Raw genomic sequence first — 15,965 nt, forward strand, 5'->3', positions numbered from 1 at the left:
AACCACATACTAGGAGGGTAAAAATATACAAAATAATATATAATTAACAAAATACATTTTCAAGTCATGATTGTTGTGAAGGGAAATCTGTTTGAAGTTAAATATTGTTTTACAGTTGGATATCATTCATAGAATACCAGTAGAGTTTACTTTGTATGTTAGGTACACAGACAAACAGGTTAGGTGAAATGAAAGAAAAATCTACTTACTGTTCATGTTTTATATGAAGATCATTGTAAAGTTTTTCAAGATCTTCTTTCTCCTTTTCTCGTTCTAAATTTACTTTGTTCATCAAAGTCTGAACAGAAATTAGTTCTTGTTTTAGGACAGTTGCATCATCTTCTTCGGGTCTAAATACATAATAAAACAACAAATTTTTTTTTTGTTTCCACTTCATGTGTAAAACAGATATATTCATGGTAATACAGAAATACAGAATGCATCTTAACATGAACACATTTTTTCTGTAGAAAAATACTGAATAAAATATATTTTCTACTTGCTGCTAGCCACTGAATGTGACCAGCCTAAGAAATAAAAAGAATTGTGTAAATTGTAAAAAAAAAAAGACTTCTATTTCAAAGTTATGAAATGTTAGTTCTAAGTGAAGTACATAATCTGAAAAGATGGTCCAATATTTATGAATGACTCATAAGCATATCTGATAAAATCAGATGTGTGTGAGTGTTTCTGAATGCATATACACATATATCATCATTACTTTTACATATTTTTTTATATGATGGCATGGATTGAACAAGACACCTTGAAGCAGCATTAAATGATTCAACCAATCTCCCCTAACCCTTCTGTTACTATATTTCCATTGAATATACTGCTTTTTTAATATGATGTTTGACAATAATTAAGAACTTGGTAAACTAATTTAGTCTGTATTAAATTGGTATTTGAAACATAAATTTATGTGAAATTTAATGGAAGGTTTTAATTTAGATTACTTTAAAATAGGCAATCTATATCATAGAACATACATACAGGCTTGTCCTTTACATCCATACAAACAGGCTTGTCCTCTACAGGTGCTGGTGCCACATAAAATGCACTTGTGCCAGTGCTGCATAAATGTACATGTGCCAGTGACACATAAAAAGCACCCAGCACACTCTGTAAAGTTGTTAGCATTAGGAAGGGCATCCAGCTGTAGAAACCATGCCACAACAGACAATTTGAAGTCTGGGCAGCTCCTTAGCTGGCCAGTTCCTGTCAAACCAGCCAACCCATGCCAGCATGGAAAATGGATGTTAAATGATGATGATGAAAACCAAGAGCAGTTTCAGACAGGTTGGTATCAAAAGGGTTAACAGCAACAATGTTGGTCTATCTCTTAACAGGTAACCCATGGAAAGATTTCAAACTAATATAAAAAACATATGACAGCTATTATGTTTGCATTAATTACAGAAGTGAGCTACAACTCACCAGGGAATCTACTGGAAAACAAAATAGGTGAATTTAAATAGTAAAGTGACTTTATTGGAGGCATAAGTAATTTTTTTTACCTTAGAGAGAGTTGATTCTCTAATTTCTCAACTTGTTGAGTTTTATCTTCAAGTTGTTGCTGAAGAAATTAAATTAAAAATATATAAACTTCAATAATAATTTTGAAAAAAATGAATTTTAACTAATTATTATTTTGTTATAAATTGGGGTGGATTTGAAACTTTGGACATTTGCATATAGATTGTTGCATGGGATATCATCAATGCTATAATGGACTTAAAAGGAAGATGAAGCAAACCTTTGCTAAAACAGCACATTTTACTAAATTCTTTATTACTTCACATTCTATCTTAAATATGTTTCCAACATGTTACCTGGAGTTAAAGTTTTCAATTTCTGGCATATTTATGAGTTGAAATCTTACCACAATCTTTATAGTGAGCATATTCTGCTTCCTTTAGTCTACCTAACTAAGAACAGAGTCCACTCTTACATTGCAAGTGAATGACTAACATTTCAAATGTAAAACCATTTGATCCAATAATGTGTGTGTGTGTTGTGTGTGTATCTAAGTCATCTTTCCCTTTTTAAGCAAGTGGGTGTAATTTGAAGATCTGTTTTATTTCTAGTAGGTCAAGTAGCCATTTAGTAGCCCCCACTCACTTGCTCACATTCATATATGAAAATCTGATGAACACATGATAGGACCAAATGAGAAAAATTGGTGCACGAGATCAAATCATAAAGAAAGTATATTTAAAACAATTGAAAAGAAAAAAAATAAATCCCAATAAAGGAATAAAATAATTGCTTCACCTTTAATGTAGTAATGTGATCTTCAAGAGCTGCTTTCTGTCCAAAAACCTCATCTGCTAAAGCTTTGGCTGTTACGATATCACCTGCCTGTTAAAGAAATAATAAAGTATTTATAAAAATAATAATGGTGTTAGAAATATTAGTAAAATTAACTGTGCTTCCACCAATGGTGGTAGCTAAGTGAAATTGTAATTGTGGCCAGTGCCAGTGACACATAAAAGGCACCTGTGCTGGTGACACATGACAGGCACCCATGTTGGTGACACATGACAGGCACCTGTATTGGTGACATGTGAGAGGCACCTGTGCTGGTGACATGTGAGAGGCACCCATGTGGGTGACATGTAAAGGGCATTTGTGTTGGTGATACATAAAAGACACCCAGTACACTCTGTGGAGTGGCTGGTATTAGGAAGGGCATCCAACTGTAGAAACCAAGCCAAAAAAGACTGGAGTCTGATGCAACTCTCTGGCTTACCAGATGATCAAGATGATCTTAATTATTTTTAATGCAAGCTGTGATTTGAGGGATTTCACAGTTATTTTTTGTAGGTTAAGCCACCATGTAGAAGGGCTCCTTTGTTGGTTTGAGATGATGAAGATGGCAATGATGATTGTGACAATAACATATGAAAGCTGCAGCTAATGATAAATATTGTTATATGATGGTAACAATAGTGATTGTTTAATACTTCCAGAGATGCTCTGCCTGGAATGACAAAGTCACCAGTGCCTATCCAGACTAAAATTATAAAATATTAATGATTAAATATAAAATGTAAATAACTTCCAATTCCTTATGGAAATATATCTGTAATTCAGTAAAAGGCTACTATTTTGATGTTAAGTACAATTTGTGTGTGTGTGTGTGTATGCATATGTGTGTATGCAAATGCAAATGTATAAAAAAATACAAGTTTATTTATCATACAATACTGTATGCTTACATGCACACCCTTATGTGAGCTTACATGCACACATAGAGGCAAATCAGTTGGCTTAGCTTTAATTTATTCCTATAGATGTATATATAGCAAAAACACTGAAAATGTGCAGAAAACAGTTTCCGTCACATTCCAGGGGAAAAAACTAAAAGTAGTTGATAGTTTCCGTTACCTAGGTGTCCAAGACGATAGCAGTGGTTGATGCTCTGAGAGTGTAACTGCTAGAATAATAATAGCCTGGGCAAAGTTCAGAGAGCTGCTACCTCTGCTGGTGACAAAGGGCCTCCCACTCAGAGTAAATGGTAGACTATGATGCATGTGTGTGAACAGCCATGCTACATGGCAGTGAAACATGGGCTGTGACTGCTGAGGACACGCGTAAGCTTCCAAGGAATGAAGCTAGTATGCTCTGCTGGATGTGTAATGTCAGTGTGCATACACGACAGAGTGTAAGCACCCTGAGAGAAAAGTGGGATATAAAAAGCATTAGATGTGGTGTGCAAGAGAGATGACTGTGCTGGTATGGTCATGTGTTGTGTATGGATGAAGACAGCTGTGTCACACCCTAGCAGTAGAGGGAACCTGTGGAAGAGGTAGACCCAGGGAGACCTGGGATGAGGTGGTGAAGCATGACCGAATGTTGGGCCTCATGGAGGTGATGGCAAGTGACCGAGACCTTTGGAGATATGCTGTGCTTGAGAAGATCCAGCAAGCCAAGTGAGACTGTAACCATGGCCTATGCCAGTGCATCATAACCAGCCCATTAAAGAGTACCCTTTAATCATTGGGCAATAAACTGTGCTTGTGAAGACTTGTTGAGGCAAGTGAAGTTGTTGGGGGTGATGCCAGTGCTGCCTGATTGGCACTTGTGCTGGTGGCACGTAAAAAGCACCATTCGAACATGGTCAATGCCAGTGCTGCTTGACTGGCCCTCATGCCTGTGGCACGTAAAAATTACCCACTACACTCTCGGAGTGGTTGGCGTTAGGAAGGGCATCCAGCTGTAGAAACTTTGCCAGATCAGATTGGAGTCCTGTGCAGCCTTCTGGCTTGCCAGCCCCTAGTCAAACTGTCCAACCCATGCCAGCATGGAAAGCAGACCTTAAACGACGAAGATGATACAGGGTTGGCCAAAAGTCACCTGACAGTAAATCAAAACCATTTAATTCCAAGATTTATTTATTTTTAACAACTGAATGAATTTAATAAAAGCATCTAAATATGAAATATCAAGAAAATTGTTCAAACTGAAATCCTTTTTGAGCGATACATTTTTCCATTTGAGTCAGTACAGAATTACAGCTAATGTTTATGGAATTTTGGTTTACTGTCGGGTGACTTTTGGCCAACCCTGTGTAAGTTAATATTTTTTGCTGTCAATATATTTTTGCATATTATTTCATAGTAATGAAACCTTTTATAAACAGTTTATTTTATTAATGCCTATTGCCTACTAAGAGTACTTAGTCGAAGTATGTGTGTGGATGATACAACTGAACATCAACATTGGCTGTCACATTTATACTGCGTCTCAGTAGTACCGATAAGTCATTAGTATATATTGGTTTCAAATTTTAGCACAAGGCCAGCAATTTTGGGGGCAGGGTAAGTTGATTACATTGATTCCAGTGCTCCACTGGTATTCACTTTATCAACCCCGAAAGGATGCAAAGCAAAGTTGACCTGGGTGGAATTTGAACTCAGAATATAAAGACGGATAGAATGTCACTATGCCTTTTGTCTGGTATGCTAATGATTCTGCTAGCTTTCTGCCTTAAGCCATTATTATATATTAAAATTCAAATTGCAAATAATAACTTACCAGCTTTGCTGCCTTTTGTTCAACACCTGCTTTTATTTGGTTAACTTCTTCAAGTTGTTTTTTGGTTTCAGTTAACTCTGAGGCCATAGCGCGCAATTCTTTAGCACCTGTTGGCAGAACAGAAAAAGTATTAAGAACAATAGAGAAAAACAAACATGAAACTGTAAGCCCCTGCTGAAATGCTGAACAAATGTTCTTGCAGAAATTGAATAATTTCCCACTAGACATCTGTTAAAAGCTAAACTGGGATTTATGAATAGATAAATAAATTTTCCTTTTCTTCTTCTTTCCAGGTACGTTCTTCATGAAAACTTAGATACTCACTTAAAAGTTACCACTCACTAAACATTACCACTTTTAAATACAATTGCATGTTAAATTGCCAATTTCTAAATACTTACTGACATTTTGATTTTCTTCAAAAGATTTCATCTGAACTCGGTAAAATTCAAATTCTTCTCGCTCCTGTTGGACAGCAAAAACACAGTTAATAGCATTTCAGTTTAACTAAACATTTCTCTTTGTGACATATTCTTTTTACAAGCACACATGTATAAATTTAGAAAGGTATTGAAATTGAAAGTATGTTATTCATGTAAATTTGAAGATTATTTCTGACATAAGTGAAGTGAAATGGATATAGACGAGGATGGAAATGAAGTTGTGCAATTAATCCTCATGCACTCACAATACTTTAGAATGATACAACAACTTAGATTGCCATTTATAACAAAACTAAACAGACATGGAACAAGTAAACAAACTAAAATAGAAGTCAAACCTTGAAAATGAACCCCTTATATTTGCTCTGTTGTCTAATATGTTACCAGTTCAAAAAAATTTCATGAAACTTATGACCATCTCTGCAATACAAGTACATTCTTACAGAGATACACATGTACAACTATATTTCCTTCTCCTTATGTAGAGGTATTGTTACAAATCAACAAGGCTGTTCACCATGACTGTGTCCTTTTATTTATACAATGTATCTTATCATGAGGTTTTGCTATCATGAGGCATTGAGAAGGACCGAGAGAGTAATGGTGAGAGAAATATGTGGAGTGAAACTGTTTGATAAGAGAAAGACTGAAGACTTGATGGGGATGTTGGGATTGGAGGAATCGGCTGGCAAGGGCGAATGGAGTGTGGTGGTATGGGCATGTGTTGAGGATGGATGAGGAGCATGTTCTGAGGAGGGTGCTTGAGTTTGAGGTAAATGGACCAAGAGAGCAAGGCTGACCAAGGAAAACATGGAGAAGACAGGTGGAAGAGGAGATTGGGAGGGTTGGCTTGAGAAGGGAGGTTGCCCGAAAGATGGCGAGATGGTGTGAGGGCGGTTGCTATGGCATTGAGGTAGATCTGGCCACCTCTGTTAACGGGGACAAAACCCGGATTTAAAATACTGGATGATGATGATCTTAAAGCTAGCCTTTATCCAGGCCAAACTCTTCAATCCCTTCTCCTCCTCCTCTCTCTCTCCAGGGATATAGCTCAATCCTTGGAAACCTGCTGCAGAACATCCCATTCTTAAGAAGGACAGCCCTTCTGATCCTATCTACTTCTTCCAACATCTCAAAAGTGATGGGGTCAGCACAAATAACAATAACAATACCTGGAATCTCTTTCCCTTCTTAATAGACATTATCAGTACAGAATTTGTAAAACCAAATCTATTGGATATCTACTCATCTGAGTTACTCACCAGTGATCACTTACACAAGAGAAATTTGGTGAAAACAACACAAGTACATACACAACAGAACATACACATGCAACATAACATACACAACCCAAGCACACATACACTAAAACTTAGAAATATGTTTAGAAGTGAACATTGCTCTGTTACAAACAATGCAATAGCATTTACCTTCTTTGTGAAAGGTATTGCACCATCAGTTCCCTCCTGGTATTTCTCAAGTTCTTTCTTTAGCTCAGTAACATACCATTGCTCATCTTTTAGCTGTTTCTTTAGTTCTTCCATCTGTGATCTGAGGGAGAGATTAATATCTTATTTTTAAACAAAATGTCTTTCTTCTCGTGAAAAGGAGAGTATAGTCTATAGAATAGGCTCTAATATAATACTAGCATTTCTTTCTTCATTTCTGTTCAGAAAGTAGAAATAAAATTGACTTCATCTTTTATTGCAGCCACATAAATTGTTTTTGGACAAGATACATAATTCTTTAAACATCTAGTGCATCTAGCAGACAGTTAATACAAGGAATAACATTTTTTCTTCATAATATTTGGCAAGATAAGAAGTTTGAATCAGAAATTAAGGAACAAAGAAGAAGAAGAAGCATGAAATATACATATTTAACCTTCCTTTTGTTGCCTACTTATTATGAAGTTCTTAAAAATTTCTAGTCAGTGGAAATCATGTATAACGTATTTCATTCTTTTTAAAACTCATCAGCATGACATAACCCAGGGTAAATTAATTAAGCATCTTATGAAAATTGAGACATTTCTTAAAAAGAAAATAATTGCAGCCTAGAAGAAATTATTTGTCTCAGCTTACTGCAATGAGAAATAGATAACAAATCTTTACAGAAGTTAACAAGCAGTAAAACTAGAAAACTATCCCTCAACAAATGATGGGTCAACTCAAACAAAGAACTTGAACTTAAACATACTAAGATATCATAAAACACAACCCAGTTCTATCTGCACCAATAAAAGTACTGAAAAAAATATTTCTCTCAAAAAAGTTAAGGTATTGCTCATATCCTGGAAAAGCATTCTTTTACTAAAAAGTGATATTATCGACACTTTCGTCTTGTCCCACTATGCCAGTCAAAACCCATCGCACAGCTTCCACACATGTGTTCCTTGACCATTTCTTCCCCCCCCTCCCCAAACTAACCCTGTCCCTCTCCCTATGTCTTCTATATGCCCCCGTCTTCGATAACCACCATCGCCATATATAAACCAGCGACCGCAAATCGCTAAGCCCACTCGCTTTCAACTCCACTATGAATGCACAGCTCATGAACGGCTAAAAGTTAAAATTTCTTCTTTCAACCTCGCTTCCTACTACCCACTGCACGTATAATCACTATTCCTTCAGTTCCTTCAATTTCTCTCTCATATTTTCCTTCAAATTGACTTCTCTGATACTTTCAAACCTACTTTCTTGCTATCACGATTTTTCAGTACCCTCTATTCATATTTTCTTTCAGTTTTCAACATACCATTCATGTAATGTTTTTCGTTTAGCCTTGTCTCGTCTCCCTATTTGCTCCCGTTTCATAGCCACTCATCGTCTCCCCTAAAAATTGACTTCTCTGATACTTTCAAACCTACTTTCTTGCTATCACGATTAACAGAATCCTCTTGCTAGTTTGGGGTCCAGTTAAGACTTCCTTGACGAACTCAGATTTTAGATTTTACCTCTTTCTCTCCAAGCCTATCTTAATATCAAATAATAAATATTATCGACACTTTCGTCTTGTCCCACTATGCCAGTCAAAACCCATCGCACAGCTTCCACACATGTGTTCCTTGACCATTTATTCCCCCCCTCCTCCCCAAACTAACCCTGTCCCTCTCCCTATGTCTTCTATATGCCCCCGTCTTCGATAACCACCATCGCCATATATAAACCAGCGACCGCAAATCGCTAAGCCCACTCGCTTTCAACTCCACTACGAATGCACAGCTCATGAACGGCTAAAAGTTAAGATTTCTTCTTTCAACCTCGCTTCCTACTACCCACTGCACGTATAATCACTATTCCTTCAGTTCCTTCAATTTCTCTCTCATATTTTCCTTCAAATTGACTTCTCTGATACTTTCAAACCTACTTTCTTGCTATCACGATTTTTCAGTACCCTCTATTCATATTTTCTTTCAGTTTTCAACATACCATTCATGTAATGTTTTTCGTTTAGCCTTGTCTCGTCTCCCTATTTGCTCCCGTTTCATAGCCACTCATCGTCTCCCCTAAAAATTGACTTCTCTGATACTTTCAAACCTACTTTCTTGCTATCACGATTAACAGAATCCTCTTGCTAGTTTGGGGTTGACCCGCCCACCCACCCCCTCCACACATGCAGGAAGTTCCTATTCTTTTCATCCCTGGGTTGCTTCCCTTGAAGACTGCAAATGCTCTTTCACCATCCCTACTTCTAGTTTCGACCTAGGTAAGGTAATGATCATACAGTGCAAAATATGAATGGGTAGTGTTATGCAGGTTGAATTGAAGGCTACTGTATTACTTGCTCATGAATTCTGCCAAATGCGAGCTTTCTTTTCAGGTACATGAAGCTACTGTCCACCGACGCAGGGTCTCTAGGGCCCATACCTCCCACACCCTCAACGTTGGCACACTGAAAGGTAGGTCTGGCGAGATAGTTGAGATGCTTGAACGGAGACGTGTGGATATGTGTTGTATGCAAGAAGTAAGGTGGAGAGGAGGTTCTGCTAGGTTCCTCACAGGCAAGGAACACAGGTACAAGATTTTCTGGGCAGGGAACACTGACAGGGTTGGAGGCGTGGGCATACTTATCGCTGAGAAATGGGTAGATAAAGTAATTGAGGTAATCAGAGTATGCGACAGAATACTTAAGATTAGATTAGCGCTTCATCATAGTTTAGCAACCATTATATCAGCCTATGCTCCTCAGTCGGGGCTACCTGATGGACAGAAAGACCGATTCTATGACACTCTACTGCAGACTACCTCGTTGACGAACGACAGAGACCTTCTCTTTGTGGCTGGTGACTTCAATGGTCACGTTGGACGACATGCTGGGGGCTTCCACGGCGTACATGGAGGCTATGGCTCTGGTTCCCGCAACGAGGAGGGAACCAGGCTGCTGGAGTTCTGCGATGCAAATAATCTTATGATTTGCAACACTAACTTCAGGAAACCTACCAGCCACCTAGTCACCTACCGATCGGGCCAACATACCAGCCAAATTGACTACATCCTTGCCAGGCAAAGGGAGAGATGGCTACTTATAAATGCCAAAACCTTCCCAGGCGAAGAATGCACCCCACAACATAGACTGGTAGTTAGTGACTTTAGGATCAGGAGTAGGAGGACAACCAGAAGACGACCAACATGGAGAAGAAGGATCTGGAAGCTTAAGGATCCTGTGAATGGACAGAGATTTAGAGACATGTTACTTGAAGCCTTTGACGAAGTAGAAGGGGATAGTGTATCACATGGGGTAGAGGACAACTGGACGTTTCTAAGGGACAACCTGCTGAGAGCCACTGACCAGATCTGTGGCTGGTGCAAAGTCCCCTCTCGTCCCAAGGTAACGTGGTGGTGGAACAGTGTCGTAGACAGGGCTATTAGAGAAAAGAGACAGACTTGGAAGCACTGGAAGAATGGTGGTAGCAGGGAATTGTATCAGACTGCTAAAAGGGAAGCTAGGAGACAGGTCTATCTAGCCAGAGGGGAAGCAGATAAGAAAAAATTTGCCAATGTTCTGCGCCGTGAGGACCAAAGACTGGAGGTGTTTCGCGTTGCAAGACAGTGTGTGAGAGAGAATTGTGATGTGGTGGGAGAGAAGTGTGTTCGCATGGAAGATGGTTCACTTGCGCTAAACGAGGATGCAAAGAGAGAGGCTTGGAGACGCCACTATGAAAGGTTGCTGAATAAAGAAAATGAATGGGATAAAGAGAGTCTGCCGAACGTTGACCCAACAGAGGGACCAGCTATCAGGGTTGATAGTTCCTTAGTAGCTAAGGCAATTAGAAGCATGAAGACAGGGAAAGCCCCAGGCCCATCAGGTATCACTGCAGAGATGCTCAAAATATCTGGTAGTGTCGGCTATAGCCTAGTCACCTGTATAGTTAATCAGGTGATACATGAAGGAGTCATACCCAATGACTGGTGTAGCAGCATAATAGTCAACTGCTACAAAGGTAAAGGTGATGCCCTAGATACAAATAATTACAGAGGTATCAAGCTGTTGGATCAGGTGATGAAGGTTACAGAGAGGGTCATAAGCCAACTAATTAGAGAGAGAGTTAGTTTAGATGAGATGCAGTTTGGTTTCGTGCCAGGGAAAAGTACCACTGATGCTATATTCCTGGTAAGGCAGCTGCAGGAGAAATACCTAGCCAAAGATAAGGCCCTGTACCTGGCTTTTGTTGACATGGAGAAAGCCTTCGACAGGGTCCCCCGATCCCTCATATGGTGGTCAATGAGGAAACTAGGAATAGAAGAATGGTTAGTGAGAGCTGTGCAAGCCATGTACAGGGACGCTGCTAGTAAGGTGAGGGTTGGAAATGAGTACAGTGAAGAATTCCGGGTAGAGGTAGGGGTCCACCAAGGCTCAGTCCTCAGCCCCCTCCTATTTATCATAGTCCTCCAGGCAATAACGGAGGAATTCAAGACAGGATGCCCCTGGGAGCTCCTCTATGCTGATGACCTTGCTCTAATTGCTGAGTCATTATCAGAACTGGAGAAGAAGTTTCAGGTGTGGAAGCATGGTTTAGAATCGAAGGGCCTTAGAGTCAACCTAGCTAAAACCAAAGTCCTAATAAGTAGGAAGGTAGACAAATCACAAACGCCTTCAGGTAGATGGCCCTGCTCGATCTGTAGAAAAGGTGTAGGTAGAAACTCTATAAGATGCACCAAGTGTAAGCTATGGACACATAAGAGGTGCAGCAATGTCATAGGAAGGCTAACTAGGAAGATGGTTTTTGTATGTGGCAGATGCTCGGGAGCATTAACCTCTGAAAATCTGCAGAAAACAACTTCCGTCACTTTCCAGGGGGAAAAACTAGAAGTAGTTGATAGCTTCCGTTATCTTGGTGACCAAGTCAGTAGTGGGGGTGGGTGTGCTGAAAGTGTAACGGCTAGAGTAAGAATAGCCTGGGCAAAGTTTAGGGAGCTCTTACCTCTGTTGGTGACTAAAGGCCTCTCGCTCAGAGTAAAAGGCAGACTGTATGATGCATGTGTACGAACAGCCATGCTACATGGCAGTGAAACATGGGCCGTGACTGCTGAGGACATGCGTAAGCTCGCGAGAAATGAAGCTAGTATGCTCCGTTGGATGTGTAATGTCAGTGTTCATAGTCGACAGAGTGTAAGTACCTTGAGAGAAAAGTTGGACCTAAGAGGAATCAGATGTTGTGTGCAAGAGAGACGATTGCGCTGGTATGGTCATGTGGTGAGAATGGATGAAGATAGGTGTGTGAAAAAGTGCCACACCCTGGCAGTTGAGGGGACCTGTGGAAGAGGTAGACCCAGGAAAACCTGGGTCGAGGTGGTGAAGCACGACCTTCGAACTCTAGGTCTCACCAAGGAAATGACCAGAGATCGAGACCTATGGAAGTATGCTGTGCGTGAGAAGACCCGGCAAGACCAGTGAGAACAATCAAAATCAAATCATATATCAGAAAGCAGGGGTTAAGTGACCCATCCGTTCGTGTCCGCTGTCAGCCTCGTCTGGCACCCGTGCCGGTGATACGTAAAAGCATCATTCGCTCATGGCCGTTTGCCAGCTCTGCCTGGTCCCGTGTCGGTGGCACGTAAAAGCACCATCCGTTCGTGTTCGTTGCCAGCCTCGCCTGGCCCCGTGCCGGTGACACGTAAAAGCACCGTCCGTTCGTGGCCGTTTGCCAGCTCTGTCTGGCCCCGTGTCGGTGGCACATAAAAGCACCATCCGTCCGTGTCCGTTGCCAGCCTCGGCTGGCCCCCGTGCCGGTGACACGTAAAAGCACCGTCCGCTCGTGGCCGTTTGCCAGCTCTGTCTGGCCCCGTGTCGGTGGCACGTAAAAGCACCATCCGTTCGTGTCCGTTGCCAGCATCGCCTGGCCCCGTGCCGGTGACACGTAAAAGCACCATCCGTTCGTGGCCGTTCGCCAGTTCTGTCTGGCACCTGTGCAGGTGGCACGTAAAAAACACCCACTACACTCGCGGAGTGGTTGGCGTTAGGAAGGGCATCCAGCCGTAGAAACACTGCCAGATCTGACTGGGCCTGACGAAGCCTTCCAGCTTCACAGACCCCAGTTGACCCGTCCAACCCATGCTAGCATGGAAAGCGGACGCTAAACGATGATGATGATGATTAAGTGGGGGCAAAACATATATGGTTAATACAGAACTTAAAGAATAACCAAAATATATAAAAGCGGTGCTGTCATAAGGCCTGGTACACTGAGCAGTTGGTTGGTGGCTCATGAAACTATGAATCCAGTGCTAACCTATGTATGCTGTAGCTCGTTGTCAGTAAATAACTTTGATAGGCCCTAGAGTATTGCTTTGGTTAGGGCTCTATAATGCTGTATATATGGCTCTGTACTCAAGAGGATAATCCATAGAAGGAAGGACATGTAATTGTCTTGTGCTTAAGCTGAGAAGCAGTAAGTGAAAGCAAGTGAAGAGATAGGTGAAACAGGCAGAATCAAAGGGATGTGAGAAGTAGATTGCAAATAATAGTACAAAACAAAAGGAGATGACATAAAGCAATGAAGGGCAAGAGATTCAAGATTTTCATTAAGAGTGAGTTTAACATAGCATGAAGCAGTTTAATGAAGGGGAGTTGAAAGAAATCTTTTCAAAATATTCAATATCACTTATTTTTCCATGGTTGGATGGGTTCCAAAGCATCTCATCTCCTGTCATCTGGCAATACATATCAACTTCACAGTCACAGTCTTTACAACTGGACACTCATCTTTTGTCTAACCACCTTATCGGAAGGATACTGGGAGCATTTTATGGTTCCACCAGCACTAATGAGATTGTTTATGGTAGGACTAAAGTGTCCCTGCCAGCCTACATTAGTTCTTATTTGGTGTTACTACCTTCCTAACGGGTTGCCTACACCTATGATGTTCAAGTCAATTTTGTTTATCACTTCCTTATTGTCACACATGTGCATATATGTGCTCACTGAGCATTCTGTTACAACACTTATGGCAAGAAACATATAGCAAGTTATAGTAAGTTCACCAAACATGTTTACACATGCTATCTTTTCGAAGCAAAACTTTCTTAACATCAATATAATAAATTTTCTCTACACCAATATTCACATCACTTAGTGAGGACTCCCACAAATACTAACAGTATGTACAAGATATATTCACAAACTTTATTTTCTACACTATTATCTCAGTACTATAATTGACCACCTGTTTAATATTGGAATTAGGTTTTTTTTTATATCTGCTTTCCAGACCAGAAACCTGATACAGGTTATATTTCAATCCTAAAGAAGACAAGTATCTTAGATTCTCAGAAATACAGAAACTGGACTAGATATATAGAAATTAGATGAAGCCAGTTCTATAAGATTATACAGGATAACTGTTAAATGAAGAACCAATTCAAAACCTCTGCTCTTTTGAATTTATTACTTTCACCTAAATACATCATCCTTACTGTATCTCACCTACATCCAGACTCAATACTAAACAATTTTTCTAATATTGTTTACCTATCTCACTAGAACCATCAATGTGGTCTCTCTAATTATGAACTTTCACCCCTACTGCAAATCAAATCAAATGATAATCTCATTCAGACATTTTTATTATTACAGGATCCCCAGTGCTCAACTAATCCTTAATTTATTGACCTTGAAAGGATGAAAGGCAAAATCAACCTCAGTGGAATAATAATAATAATAATAATAATAATAATAATAATAATAATAATAGATTTGGATATATCGAAGAATCCTAACAAACTTACCAACATAAAGAGATATAGTCTCAAAACATAAAAAATACCAGAAATTGATGATTAAAAAAACATTCAGACAAATACAAAACCAAAACACCGAGATTTACGAATGTATATAATACAGAAAATAGCACCACTAAACACTGTGCACATCCTACATAAAGCACTTTCAATACAGTTTTAAAGATAAGAACACCACAATAAACCAAAAATATACAACTTACTTTTCTTCCACAGTTGGAATTTTACCATCGTGTACAGACATGTAATGTTTTTCCAAGGCATCTTGAGAGGGTAATGGTTTTTTGCAAAGTGGACATAGGAAACCTTCCTAAAAAGATTTAAAAAATAAAAAAAGGATTTTATCCATAAGCATAAACATTTAGATACAGTAGTTAATAACAAAGAGAAATTGTTCTAATTGTGTATAAAAGATGAGCAATGGTTTATTGACTAAGAACTTACTGTTATAATAGAGATATCAAATGATTTCTCTTGTATACACTTACTGAAGAATAATTAATTGTTAAAGCAAATAAGCTTCGCTTTGCTAAAAAGTACAATTTTAATTATTTTTATCAATTAAACATTTTCTCAGTTCAGTACAATAAGTATGTTAACCTTCACAAAAGTATAAGTTTGTCATGCAGAATGTATCTCTGGGAAATTTCCTATTGTCAATATTTTAAGTTACCAAGTTAGTGAATGTTTTTTTTTTCAGTCAAATTTTTATATGACTCAAGCACCAAAAATCTGGTATGCATGAGTAATACTAGGCTTTATTGAGCATTTTCCCTTTCTTTATTGAAAATTGTCACAAGCAAGGCCACAGACCGCTTCTAGATGTGACATTAATACCATAAAAGCCCTATATATCTATGCATATATATGAGAAAGCAATAAAATAATTGATAAAATATGTAAATAATCATCATCATCATCGTTTAACGTCCGTTTTCCGCGCTAGCACACGTTGGACAGTTCGACCGGGTCTGGGAAGCCAGGGGCTGCACCAGGCTCCAGTCTGATCTGGCAGTGTTTCTACAGCTGGATGCCCTTCCTAACGCCAACCACTCCGCGAGTGTAGTGAATGCTTTTTACGTGCCACCTGCACAGGTGCCAGGGGGGTCTGGCATCGGCCACGATCGAAAATACGAAATAATAAATACAGTAAAGGTGTTAATAAAAATAAATAAAATGAGATGATAAATAGAAGATCTGATAAAAATATCAAAATGAACAAAACTGCCAGCATTAATAT

At 39.3% G+C, this 15,965-nt stretch overlaps 1 protein-coding gene across 3 annotated transcripts in view; it reads right to left on the reverse strand.

The window, feature by feature from the left end:
* Positions 1–15,965, reverse strand: part of LOC115212816 (early endosome antigen 1) — a 101,459-nt gene that overhangs the window by 56,171 nt on the left and 29,323 nt on the right. For all 3 annotated transcript variants that reach the window (XM_036505136.1, XM_029781552.2, XM_029781562.2), the window contains 7 exons: positions 14,929–15,035; positions 6,917–7,037; positions 5,445–5,508; positions 5,044–5,150; positions 2,278–2,364; positions 1,521–1,579; positions 210–350 (listed from right to left, as the gene is read on the reverse strand). In XM_036505136.1, coding sequence (XP_036361029.1) covers positions 210–350; positions 1,521–1,579; positions 2,278–2,364; positions 5,044–5,150; positions 5,445–5,508; positions 6,917–7,037; positions 14,929–15,035 — 686 coding nt within the window. The remainder of the gene's footprint in view (positions 1–209; positions 351–1,520; positions 1,580–2,277; positions 2,365–5,043; positions 5,151–5,444; positions 5,509–6,916; positions 7,038–14,928; positions 15,036–15,965) is intronic.

This window comes from Octopus sinensis, linkage group LG1, assembly GCF_006345805.1.
Source record: "Octopus sinensis linkage group LG1, ASM634580v1, whole genome shotgun sequence".
Classification (NCBI taxonomy): domain Eukaryota; kingdom Metazoa; phylum Mollusca; class Cephalopoda; order Octopoda; family Octopodidae; genus Octopus; species Octopus sinensis.